At 30.1% G+C, this 14,336-nt stretch overlaps 1 protein-coding gene across 2 annotated transcripts in view; it reads left to right on the forward strand.

Annotated features, from left to right (window-relative positions):
• The window catches only part of Galk (N-acetylgalactosamine kinase), an 18,451-nt gene extending 8,216 nt beyond the window's left edge, over positions 1 to 10,235 (forward strand). The window contains exons 5-11 of one of the 2 annotated variants that reach the window (XM_018457592.1): positions 710 to 818; positions 1,132 to 1,289; positions 1,784 to 1,924; positions 2,185 to 2,299; positions 3,338 to 3,542; positions 3,791 to 3,993; positions 10,225 to 10,235. In XM_018457592.1, coding sequence (XP_018313094.1) covers positions 710 to 818; positions 1,132 to 1,289; positions 1,784 to 1,924; positions 2,185 to 2,299; positions 3,338 to 3,542; positions 3,791 to 3,968 — 906 coding nt within the window. In that variant the 3' untranslated portion in view covers positions 3,969 to 3,993; positions 10,225 to 10,235. Of the gene's footprint in view, positions 1 to 709; positions 819 to 1,131; positions 1,290 to 1,783; positions 1,925 to 2,184; positions 2,300 to 3,337; positions 3,543 to 3,790; positions 4,380 to 10,224 lie in introns of those variants that run through there. The other variant, XM_018457591.1, reaches the window with a different exon arrangement.
• The last annotated feature ends 4,101 nt before the right edge of the window (positions 10,236 to 14,336 follow it).

The following is a 14,336-nucleotide window of genomic DNA, read 5'->3' on the forward strand; positions in this document are numbered from 1 at the left end:
TGCCTGCAAATCTCTTCGTAACGCTGCTTGAAATCGGTTGTTTTCTTGTCGAATTGAAAATGATCCAGTCTCTCGCAATCTATTAAATGTCAACATAAACACTCTTCGGTTTGGCACTCTTCTGTTTGGAAATCGTCGTGCATATTCTCGCACCGCCTTTAAAGCATTACCGTTGCAGAAACCGTATACAAAAACCATATCAGCATATTCACTATTAGAATACGTACGCGGCATATTGCAAAAGACAAAATTCATCTACTGTTAAAGGCTTTCAAAGAGCGACTGACAAATTCATAACAGAAAGTGGAAAATGTAATCAAATATGTCGGTGCTAGATATGGCAAGAAATGTAAACATTTTTTTTCGATTTCTCTGAAACGGAGCAAAAACGAGCATATGTCTATAGGACTTTTTTTCTTAGTTTTTTACTCCTCTACACGCTCCCGAAGTTTTGCGATTTAATTTGGAAACACCCTGTATATATATATATATATACACCTTTCAGCTTTCTATAAAGCTTAGATTTTTTATTTCTTTAGTTTGACAATTTTCATCTTAAATTTATTTCGCAGACTCTGTTATTTTAAATTATAAATATATTTATTATTCAGATTATTATCTTGTTTTAACAAACTATCAATAGAAATTATAATCGTTATCACAAATATTATTATTTGTGATAATAGTATAAGTTATTTGTATATTATAGCATCAATTATCAAAACATGAATTGGCAACTATCAGTGCTCGAGCAGAGAGACATATCGGCACTCAAGGTGGCGGAATGGACCAAGCTATCGCTTTTCTTGGGAAAGCAGGTAATTCTGACTTTCATTATAATTTATATAAATAAAATATTGTTATTTATTCATCTATTTTTGCTGGTTTCACTTGATTCTTCCTTGTTTTTCTCATATAAAATGAAATCATAATCAAATTTTATAAGATATACCTTTAAAAATTAAATAATTAGAAAAAATATTTCTCGTGGATATTAATCTATGTATGGTGATCCCCAAAACTGTTTGATCACAAAACTATACACACACATATATAGACAAATTCTAGATATCTCTTATATTAAAAATTTTTAAATATATCGTTTTTTCGCGATGTTATTTGTTCGTAAAGGTACGGCTAAGTTGATAGAGTTTAATCCCCTGCGTGCAACTGATGTAACATTGCCAGAAAATGCAGTGTTCGTAATAGCACATAGTCAAGCATATCACAATAAAGCCTCAACCGCCGACTACAACCTCAGAGTTGCGGAATGTCGATTGGCCGCACAGGTATTTATATTTTTTTTATAATAATATGTATCTTTCAAGAAAAGGATTTTCGTCGTAACTATAATACATTTTTAATACTATATTACATATTTTCAAATATCAATTTAGATTACGATGCAATTATACACCTCTATTTAATTTACTTTCTCTTAAAATGTTTCAAATCCTTTAAATATTCGTAAAAATAAACACAAAAAATTATCTAAGAATAAGATTCTTTTCCCAATTACGTTTCACGCTCGTTGCTTTTTCAATATAGACATTGATTGATGCGCTTTGCACTTATTCAAGACATTTTATAACTTTTAGCTTCCCTAATTCGATTTCTTTCGCTTTTACTTCCTCTTAAAAATTATGTATTCTTGAATCAACTTAATAATATATGAGGAAAAATATAGATTTCATAAAAATACACAATAATTTATTCACGATATTACACCACGATATTACATCTTTCCCTCAATTGAGTAATGAAATCTGTCTTTTCTATTTAGATGATAGCCAAGAAAGGAAATATGAATTGGGAGCGTGTTCAAAGATTAATCGACATTCAGGAGAGGCTCGCTTTAGATTTGGACGATATGGTTACTGTAGTAATGACAGAACTACATGAAGAGCCGTATACTCTTGATGAGGTACACATTGTAACGCAATAAATAAAAAGGAAGATATTTTTCTTTTATACAGTTTCTCAACGGAGAGTATAGATCTTCTTAAAGATTATTAAAGAAGCGCATCTCTCACAAAAAAGGAAACTTTATACATCGTGCTAAAAAAGATGATGAAAAAAAGTTTCGTACAATTCATTCGTGTTAAACTTGATATCGGGTGAATGTCTTATTATTAATGGTAAATCAAAGGACAATTACCGATGGAATATAAATTTTTCTCGTAGATTTGCGAGAGCCTCGGTACGGATTACGAACGATTGAAGAAAACGTCTCTCGTCAGTTCCTTTAATATCTCGCAAACGTTCAAACTGCAGCAACGGGCTCTGCACGTTTTTCAAGGTAAAAGCATCAATTTTCATGCGCTGGTAAATCGCCAAACGCTATTTTAAATCCGATAAATCAAGTGAGCTTAACCCTTCCCTGTTTTTATGCGCCAATATATTCTTAATTTTGCCACGCAAGCAAATGCGTTACATTTCTCTGAATTTCATGCTCATTAAAATAAAGTTTAAAGATTTATTAAAAAGTTAGGAATTGAATTTCGTTTCGTCGCATTAACTGAATTATTAAAGTAGTTAAGTAGTTTCGATCTTATCTCTCGATATTACCATCAACACCGTAAAAGTAGCGTGAAAAGTTGCAATCTCAGAAGTTATAGCATCTCCTAGTTTTGTGCATGAAAGTGTACCGGTAAATCAATTATGTGTATATATGTATGTACAAGCATTACTATGTTCTATGAAGCTATAAATTATTTTGTAGACGTATGTCGATTGTAACTTCTAAAGATTTGAAAGGTCCGAATTCTCTAAACTTCAGGTTCCTGTTCACCCCTCACTATTACTTCAGATTGTGACGTCAGAAACAAAAAGAAACACACAAAATGCTGTCAGATTATCTTTGAATAAAAATACTTTTTTCAATAAAACATTTGCAATTGGTAGAATGGACTTATAAAATATATGCCCCCAAAAACTTCTTGTTTTGAGAAAAATTAAATCATATTTATTTTTATGCACTATTAATTTGTCATGAATATATAGCCTATTTCATCTTTGCATAATTCATTTTCAAATACATATGAAGCCTTAAATATTGCAGAAAATAATTAATATACAAAAAAATGACGTTCACGTTTGAAATTTGTATTATTTAATTTTTCCCTTCTATTTTAATATAATGTCTTCTAATAGCAAATACTACGATAATGCGCACATATTAATTAATGTCAAATCGATTAGCGTTACATTAAACACTCTGCAAATATCTGTTAAATGTTACATTGAATCATCATCACGTCGAAAAGCGCGATGGTTCATTATCACGGTGGTCAGTAAACTCACCTCGATTAACTGCACCGCTGCTTTTACACCGCAGAGGCTGGCAGAGTGCTCGCGTTCCGCCGTATAAATGAGGAAGGCAGCATAATGGAACACGAGAAGCTTCAACATCTAGGCAACCTGATGTCGAAGAGCCACGCCAGTCTCTATAAATTGTACGAGTGCAGCCATCCTAGCGTAGATGCGCTCGTCGAAAGAGCCATATTTTGCGGTGCATTCGGCGCTCGACTCACAGGAGCAGGGTGAGTATATTATTACATCAATCTAAAATATTATAATATTCACACACGACGAGAAAATATAAATTATATTTAAATTTAATTTTCTGCTGTACCAGATACAAAGTGCTTTTTATGACGAGGAACTTATCACATAATATTATATTAAATTTATATTAATTATTTATTCAATATTTTGTTATATATTAATTTCACACATTATTTGTCACTTTTATTACAATGAAAATGAAATCGTTATTTTCGTAATACAGTTGGGGCGGTTGCATCGTAGCTATTATTGATAAAAATGGAGTTCAGCAATTCGTCGAGGCTCTCCGAACATATCTTTGTCAAAATAGCACAAAGGATCGAGCGGAACTCGAAAACATGGTGTTCCCGACGTCACCAAATCAGGGCGCTATTATTTACACAGCATCAACACTGTTCTGAACCATAAAACCCTACGATAAATATAGTGTTTTGCTTAGTCCGCGTTGTCACACCTTTGTTGACATCCTATCATTTTCTGTTGGTCACTTTACTTTGCTTCCCTCATTTACCCAGCTCTTTCATCCTACGTCATAAAATTTAATTGAATGATAGAATGCCACACGCCTATGCGCCATTCGGTGTTTCTTTGATATTTATTATGCCTTGAAACCACGAACGAATAGAGTATATTATGTTTAAACTTACTTTGCTTCTTGCCATTTAATCACTAATATATGAATTCTATTCATTATAATAGTATTAAATGAAATCTATTGAATAGAGTGCCTTGTAATTGCACATTACGATTTTCTCGAAACAAAGATCCCTTATAATTATAATACAACGAGTAGTAATTCGTTATTCCAAAAATGTACCAAGTTATTTACACAATATAATTATAATAATTAATATAAATTATTATTCACTTGTAATATTTTAATAAAAATATAATAAAGCAAGATAAGACACATAAAGATCATTTTTAAATCTTCCTCTTTCTTTGCTATCTTTTCGTCTTTTCTGCTTTTTTTTACAATGAACTAAAATAAAATCGCTAATAAATTACGATGAAAGTCGATTTAACATACATCACGTAAAAATGATCATTTATAATGTTGAGTGTTAAACAAACGAAATTTTTATTATTTTTAACACAAACGTGATTAATTACTATTACTTTTAACTTTTGAATTTAGTTCATTCAGAACACGCTTCTATATCTTCTCGTGCGTTTTAAAGAAGATATATGTATCTCTCTGAAAATTCCAACAATGGAGGTTAGTTGAGTATAATATAATTGTTTACTTCATTTTCTTGATAGATATATTTTCTACATGGTGCTGTTTTAATGAAATGTGTAATACAAGATTCTTGTTAGGTTTTCTAAAATATCACTGGGAAAATGTATGATAACGCATAAAATTGTAAATTATCTAATTGAAAATGAGTGATCAAAGCGGGTGTCTATTAATAATAATTTGGTGCCAATTATAAATATTTTATTTTTTAAACTTATTTTATCATTTGATGAATTTAACACAATAGTTTTGACATTAGTCGATTTTACGATTTTTAATAATAACTAAATAAATTATTAAAAATTTCAAGTTAATTTTATATTTTCGCTTTTATGGTTTTGCCGATATTTAGACGTCACTATTATATAACCGTAATAACATAACCGTTGTGAAGTTTAAATGATTATTACGTAACTGTAATAAGACTGCAGTAATGCGAATCCTAGATCTAACTAAGGTCATACAATCGTGCAGTAAAAGCATGTACCTGTAAAGGTGATATGGCAGGACTTGTACTGCATATTTGCGAATTACACCAGATATTACCTCTCAGTGCTGCCGCATATTTAAGGATGAGACAGAGGTTGTTTTGTATAAAACCGTAGTTATTTAAAAACACATACAATGAAAGCAAAAAGTATTCGTACAAAGAAATTTGTTATAAAAAAAGTCTTATTTGTAGAAAATAAACATTAATTAGCAATTTTATCAATGAGTACATTCTGTTCTAACATAAATAAACGAGCTTCGCATGTATTCCTGATTTTAAAAGCCAAATTTCTCAACTGTACGAATACTTTTTGAACATCCAAACAATACAATTTTTAATTTTTGCTTATTTTTTAGATGATATATTTTCTATAATTAATACACATTTTTTAATATATATAATTTTAAGAAACATACAGTCTATTTTATTCTTTATGAATAAATTGCTAATTACCCAACAAGAAATGATCGTCAATTAAACATTGAATCAACATCAAATTGATGTTGAAATTATCGTATCTATACCGATTCGATATCAATTAGATGACTCATTTCTCGCTGGATAATACGTATTTACTTTTTAAAAATGAAGTTTTTTAAAAAAATATTTTCTTTGTACGAATACTTTTTGCACTCACTGTATAAACTTTGTTGTCCAAAGACAGATAGCATAGATGTTAGGTCTGTATTTATGAGCGTTTTTGTTGAAGAGTTTAGTTGAAAATTTGGAATTAATCTTATTGTTTTAACAAATAAATATTGAAACAACAATTTAATAGTTAAAACAGTAATAATAAACAGTTAAAATTTGCCAGTAATATATATTTTTAATCAAATTTGAGCAAGTTCAATTAAGACTCAAATAACAGTATTTTCTTTCTAAACCGCTCTCTCAATCAAACGGAATTAAGTGTTATCTTAGGCGACGTTAATAAGTTCACAAAATAAAGCGCGAGACATATAATAACAGTTCATTTATCGAAATTGATTTGAGGAATAGAATATTTAGCGCGAATCTGTGTTATAAAACATTCAATATTTCAGCAATAAATTAACCAGCACGGCGCGGTCTTGATGTTTGTTTTTGCAGCGTACACAAGATCGCCGTATTATCATTCGGACGGTAAAAGTCGAGCGAATGGGTAAAAGCCTCTATGTATATTGTCGCATTACTATTCAAAATAGGATCATGAAAGACACTCGGAAGACTCCAAATATTCTGCTCTTTGTTCTCTAAATCTGAATCAGTGGATAGTCACTAATTACCCAGAGGCATACTTGGCACTGATAATCAGTGAAGTTCAACTAAAAAAGAAAAAATGTTTGAGAGAGAGAGAGAGAGAGAGAGAGAGCATTTTATAAATAAAATACTGATATATTTGCATGTTAATTTCAATCTTCCAATATCATATTCATTAAATTTAAGCACTAAAACAAGGTTATAAAGTCAGATCACATAATAAAGATTAGCTAGGTTAGGAATCTCACATTTAATCCACTGATTACTGTGGCATACTTGGCACTGATATCAGTGATTATCCGCTAATTCAGATTTAGAGAGTAAATTCTAAGACAAATGAATGAAATATGTGTTAATTTAACACATCATAAATGTTAATTTTTTGAAAATTAATATTAGATAACGTGCGATTTAAGAAGTTAGATTCTGGTGCAATTTAGAAAATTACGTCATGGTGCGATTTAGGAAACTAGAGCATTTTTTAAACTTTTATTTATTTTATCTATAAAAAATAATATGTAAAGCAAATTTTAATTCTATTAATTTAATTATTTTAATAATATTTTAATCACGATAAATGGTCAAGACTTAGATTATTTAACTTATATTTTCTATATATGAAATACGTTGAAAAATAGCAACGCTATCACGATTTTTTTATTTATGTAAATAACAGCACTCCTGTTACACTTCATGTCACGAGTATAATAGAATAGCATTACAGTACTATGTAGTTCTCAAATAACCCGTAAGAAAGTATATAAATATATACAATATTTGAATTTTTAAGCGAAGTGTGCGATTTCCGGCAACTTTACCCTACGCAACCATTGAAATCATTGTTATATTGTAATATAATATAATGTAATATAATATAATATAACATAATATTTTATACAAACAATTATATAATATTAAATAAAATCGTATATTTTACCAAATGACTTCATGTAGTGAAAAAAATTATTTGTAATCATATGAAATCATGTAATCTGTGGGACAATATTTCAACTAGTGATTACCCCCTCGGGACGGTTGGAATACTAATATCATGGAATGTTTTGTTTTTATAACGTCTATGCATCATTGGTATAAATTATATATTATATGCATCATTGGTATAAATTATTAAAGATTTCCAATAAATTATCTGCGAGATTTAGGTCGGTGTACTAATTTGGAAGATTCACAACTCAAACAGATCATAGTGATAACGTAAAGACCTTCGTATTCTTCCCGTTATTCTGCCATCGCGATGTATGAATAATAAAGTGCGTCGCGTGCAACTAACGTCGGGAGTGCCATGTAAATTTGTGCAATTATTCTATTCTGATAATTAGTACGCGTTATAATTAACCGTGTTTCAACGAATATTGTGTGTGTGTGTGAGAGTGCAACAAATCCTAAAAGAGGAAGAGGAGGACTGTGAGGCATCAGACAATGACGGAATAACAACGAAGTGAGTAAATTATGTTGTATTTTATTAATAGATCTTCTTAATTATATCCGTTATTAATAGATCTTCGTAATTGCATCAAATATAACACGGATCTTATACACGATTTAGTTCAATGGAACTCGTCAGTCCATCTAAGCCGCAATCAGAGAAGTTAAAGCTGAAGTAGATGTAAAAACTTTAAAGAAATCTCTCCCTTTCTTCTTAGTTTTTCAATTTCTCTTTTAATTTCGTATTTTACTCGCACAGATCTTGTATAAACATTAATTAAACTTGATCAATTGTCTATTGTTTTCTGTTTGTTTCAGAAAAAGATAGAAAAAGAATTTAAATTAACTTAAAATATTCTATGAGAACAATCGATAGACAGATAAAACATGCGAAGATTATTTCACTTATCTATGTTTTATTGTCAGGCTTGAGCCGCATTGAACTAAACTTGCAGGTTTAGTCAATGCCTGTGAAGATGACAAAGCGATCAGAAACAAACGTGTGTTCAAGTTGCATAGAGACTAGTCATAGTTAAAGTCGGAACGCTTGTACGAAATCTCTCGAAACTCACCGAAGGTGTGTCAGTCTATACAATATCGCAAATTAAACTTAACATTCATTTTGGAAGTTGTTCCCAAATAGTTATTGATTAACGAACATCTATTGCAATATTACAATAGCAATCAAAGCATTGCTAAAGAGAGCAGCTCAAGATCAATTCCTATGAGAAAATCATACGTAAAATAAACCTTATAAAATTACAGATTTATTTCATTTTAGCTATGAATTATTCAATCGCCATTTAATCAATGCTTGATCAATTAAAAGTCGACAGATAAATTTCCTCTCGAAACATTTAATATATTGACAATTAATTGTAATATATCATCCTTTTCATCAATTGTTCTTTTATGAGATGAAAAAAAATTTTTATTTTATTATTTAATTTTAATTGAACGAATTGGAGTACAAAACGATTTATAAAACGATCTCAAACTATTACCAATTATTTCCTATATGATAGTCATATTTCCAGGTATTTGTTTTATTAATAAACGGGAAATCAGTTATACCGACAACCATTAAATATCAGCAGCTGATGTATCATCAAGACAGGTTTAAATAAGAACAAAAGACTTTCCGTCATTCCGATGCAGCACCTTTAAAAGCGCATCGCACCACGTATTTTTGTTCGATTGTTCACACTTCGGATTTTCGTTCGTTTTTTTTTATTCTTCTCACTGGTAGATCGGCTTTCTCGACATACATATACGCTACCCGCAATACGACGATTTTCCATTTGCCCACTGAAATTCTTTCCACTATTGTTCGAGTAAACAAAAACGAGTAACACTAGTTTTCTTTTCCATCTACCCTTTCTTTTGTTTTCGAACGTTTTATTGTGTTTGATGCAATGCAAAAAATATATTATTTATGTCAACGATCTATCAAAATCGGGCGACTTTTAGTCTATGTATTTTTTCTAATAACACAACGAAAATACGTATTCACATGTCAGTTTACACAATGTACATATTCTTTCAAAGTCTGAAACTAGATACGAATCGCACAATGGCTTTAGAATTGCGTTTTTTAATAAAAGAAGTTTTCCAAAAAGAGGGAAGAGAGAAATGAATTGAATCTATTGCGGAACATATTCTGTCTAGCTGGACATGTGGAAAATCCTCTAAACCTCTATGTCGATTAACAATGGTTTCAGAACTATAATACGTTTTAATAAAAGAAGTCTTTTCAAAAGAGGGAAAATAGAAATGAGTCGAATCTATTTGCGGAATGCATTCTATCTCGCCGTGGACATGTGAAACACCCTCCAAATCTATGTCGATTAACGATAACACGATATATACGATATCGATATCACGCACCGCATGGATGCTTTTAGGTTATTACGAGATCGATCCCTCGTTTGTTAGGATTAATTTTTTCCAAGAGTCACTTTCACACGTCACACACGAGCGTATAGTCGGCGCTCCAAAGCAACAGACTTATATATCCTAGTTCCAAATAAAATTAACTCGAGCACTTCGCGTACATGGACGTGGAATTGAAACTCGATAAAGTAATTCAATCGTAATTTAATTGATCATTCGCACGTGAGATTCACTTCCCGAAAAAATATTCAGCACTATCGCGATCATATATTTTAGCTTGATGTACTGTCATGTCGCACGGAAGGCGAAACCAATGATCAATTTATTTAAAAGATCCGTCCCATTGAAGTACATATCGTAAAGTTCTACATTTCCCTCATCGCTTATAAATATTCACATGATATTATGTATCCATAAATATGAAAAGATCATACCTATGTGTCCTTTTTATAAATATAATGGACGTCGCAAAATTTTCTTTTAACCCTTCGTGGTCACTTGGGTCCAGGGGACCTAGAAAGGTGTGAGGCTTTATATTTCTAAGGTCTTTTTTTAAAATAGGATTTAAACTGCTATTTATCCGAAGTTTAAAATACCCTTTTTGTATCCTTCAACTGCATGTTGTTCCTTGGACGTCAGCCTTTGCGATTTTTTTAAATATATTAAAATTAAAAACTGTTTAAAAAAAGCACCATTTTCATATTCTATAATGTTTAAAGTATGTTCAGTAATTTTTGTGATTTTAAAGAACAAAAGCTGTAAATACGGCAATCAATTAAAATATTGGAGTAATTTTGATCCCTGTGTGACCAATATAAAATTCTCAAGTGTGATCACGAAGGGTTAAAAAAGATAGAACTCCTTTATATAAACTATATTGTAATTTAAGCAGATTATTATGTCGACTAATGCTATTTCTACTATTAATAACGTTGCTAACAGATGTAGAATAATTAATATTTTAACATTTTCTTCGTATATGTCTTATATGTATAATGTACATTTATTTGTATATATTCTAAATATATCGAAAAATATTAACTAACTAAGAAGGTATGATTTAATTTCAATAAATAGGTTGTCAATGATTCAAAGACTCAAAGCTTAGCGAAATCTTTTAAACAAAGAAATAAATAGGAAACGAGCTTTTGTCAGAAATGCAAAGCTAGTAAGATCTTTAATACCTCATTCAATCTCGCTACTTTCACAAGTGAATAGCCATCTCTCTCTCTGGGGATACAAACTTAAAGTTTCAAAATAATGTATTCTGCAAGTAGCTTACAAAGCATTTATCCGTTCCGTGTTCCATAAAACTCTGTTCATATAATATTTAAAAAAAATTTGTGAGCTCATTTTATTGTGCAAACCTGTGTTTCGTACCGAGCCATTAAAAAAAATGGTCAAATCAATTCCTTCAAAATTTTTAAATAAGATTGACAAGAAGAGATGTTGCGATTATACATTGTAAGTCTTCAGGTTGTAAAAACTGTCGTTGTTAAATGTGGTCGTAAGATCTTAAAACCACTTGAAACCAGAACATTATAGTTTCAATAAAAAGTAACGATCCGGCACGTGGATAGATAGCGTCTTTGTGTAACTGAATCGGTCATCGTAGAAAGAGCACGAGTCAATTTCTTTAAGAAATTGATTTCTACCACGACGACTATGAACCATCACGATAACTTTTTTTCTATCCAGAGAAGAAGACTAAAAGCGTTACTAAAGTAAGACATATTAGTTAAGGGATGACCTCTAGTAACAAGCAATTGCAAGAGTTTCTCTTCACTCTTGAAAAAATATGCCACAGTTACAAATATAGTATTTTTTTAAATGTCAAAATAAATCCTTTATCTCAAATTGTTAAATGTCTTTTTTTAACAAGTCTTAATATAGTATCAATATAAACGAAAAAAATAAGGAAACAATGTAAATAATAGCATAAGGAAGACCATATAGATTGTGGTAAACGACGCGACATTGAGAAATGTAGCTCGTTTATTTAGAATAAAGCTCAATACCTTATTTTATCAAGGACAGAAAAAAAAACAGGAAAAAAGAATACTGATGAAATAAATAATAAAATTGTGATTAGAATACCTATTTTGTAAAAAAAAAACCGTAAATTATTCTACAATAAGAAAATTTATATTTAAGAGTAAAATCGCGTTGTAATAAAATTTCGTTTATTAGCTTACGATCGCAAAAATTTTGATCGCTTTTCGTATAAATAGCAAAAAAGAAATGAAAATTATCTTTAATAATTAATTTCTCTTCAAATATATTGCACAGATTTAATTGTAATTTTAATGATAAAATTAAATTAGAAATTATGAAAAGTGGAAACTTAATAATCTCTACTAACAATATGAGACGAATATTCTTGCGTATTTCTAAAAGTTTTTTCCGTGTCATACAATATATTAGTTTTCTCAGAGACACATAGCTATTTTTCCAAGAAAAAAGAATATCATTGGTACCGGTTGCGCATTTTATATTATATTTACTTCTTGAAAATGACTGTCTCTTGAAAAAAAATTATTTCACTATCTTTGTTTTATGTTAAAATAAATAAGAGAGATGATACTAAAACAACTGAGAAACAAGGAAGTAAGCAAGTTTAAAATTTAATATCTCATTTTTCATACGATAGGGATTTATTGTACTTGCGTGCCTTTCATATCCTAGCACACAAACACGATCAGAATTTTTAAAAGTCTATACGGAATATGTACACAGTTGGAAAAAATGTGTTGAATTTAACATAAATCGTATGTCCCAAACGGTCCACTCAAATTTTTGAGTTAATTTTACACAAGATGAATATGTTAGAAAGTAACACAAATATTATATAAGAGAATAAATGCAAAGAAAGATAACATCGATACAGTTTGTAAACATACCGTGGGAACATTTTTTTTTTCGGAAAATTAACATTTATGATATGTTAAATTAACACATGTTTCATTCATTTGTCTTAGAATTTACGTTTTAAAACACATTATTTTTATGTTACTTGTTCACTTACTCATAAATTGTGTCATTTTGACACTAAGAATTATGTTACACATTATGTTAAATTAACACTCGAATATGTTAAAAAATTCAACACAAACTGTTAACACAAACGTGAGTGGACCGTTTCCAACACAAATACACAAATTTTTTTACTGTGTATTGGCTGACATATTTTTGGCAATATATTTTTCCATCAAGAAAATGTAATCTCTGAGGCTACGTCGACAAAATAGGTTCAAGCAGCTTTCCTTATTTGATATATGTGTGTAAGTTTGAAGGATACAAGGCTTACGATGTCGCAGATATATAGTGTTTCGAACGATAACAGAGACTAGTCTCGGTATCGATACCGAGACCGAGATGAGACCGAGACGAGACCAAGACAAGACCGAGACGAGACCGAGACGAGACCGAGACGAGACCGAGACGAGACTTAAGTCCGAATTCGAGACCGATACAAAACTTTGTATATCGAGAGTCTCGACGATACCGAGAGTCTCGTCGAGACTCTCGAATTTTGTAATATATAAGATACATTTTTCAACGCGTAAGATATTTATATAGTCTTAAATTTTTTATATAGATATTTATATTATATATAAACTTTTTATATAGATATATATATATATTGCTATATAGATATTTAATAAGTCTTAAACTGTGTATTGACATTTTTTATACAAAAAATTAAGAATTAAAATCTTTAACAAAAATTACTTATAGGACATCATTAGTTATTATTACAATACATTAATGTTCAGAAATTATTCTTTGAGACTACAAGTCAGCCAAGAATTTATGCACAAAATTATACGTGCCGATGTTTCGTTGAATCTATTCCTATATTTTCTAATAACTAATGATGCTTTAGAAAATAATTAAATCATTAAAAAAATATCCTTTAAACCAGATATATTCATTTATTTTTCAAAAAATTTAAATTACTAGTACACAAATTAATAAAATAGTTAAAAAATTTAATTAATTCATAAAATATATAGTGAATAATTTAAGTTTAAAAGTTTAATCGCATAGATCATAGAAGAAATTGAAAAAAACACTTATTATGATTATCGAGACCGAGAGTCTCGACTCGAAATCGAGATCGAGACGAAATTGTCATTGTCGAGACCAAGTCGATATCGAAACGAGACTGAAAATTTCGAGACCAAATCGAGACCGATACGAGATTTCGGTCTCGTCTCGGCGAGACCGAATTACTACAGATATGTATATGCACATACGCAACCTGGAATTTGAGTAGTCTATCTTGTGTCTTACAAAGTAAGGCTCTTCGGAGCTTAGTTTTACAGAATATATTAATATGATCTCTGACTCCTAACGTTAAAAAAAAAAGATAAAACTACAATACACATATTATGTTTTTAATCTTCAAAAAATGTATGTTTAATTAATAAATTATACACTGAAAAAAAAGATTGGCTG

The sequence above is a fragment of the Mycetomoellerius zeteki genome, unplaced genomic scaffold, assembly GCF_001594055.1.
Source record: "Mycetomoellerius zeteki isolate Tzet28-1 unplaced genomic scaffold, Tzet1.0 scaffold64, whole genome shotgun sequence".
Classification (NCBI taxonomy): Eukaryota; Metazoa; Arthropoda; class Insecta; order Hymenoptera; family Formicidae; genus Mycetomoellerius; species Mycetomoellerius zeteki.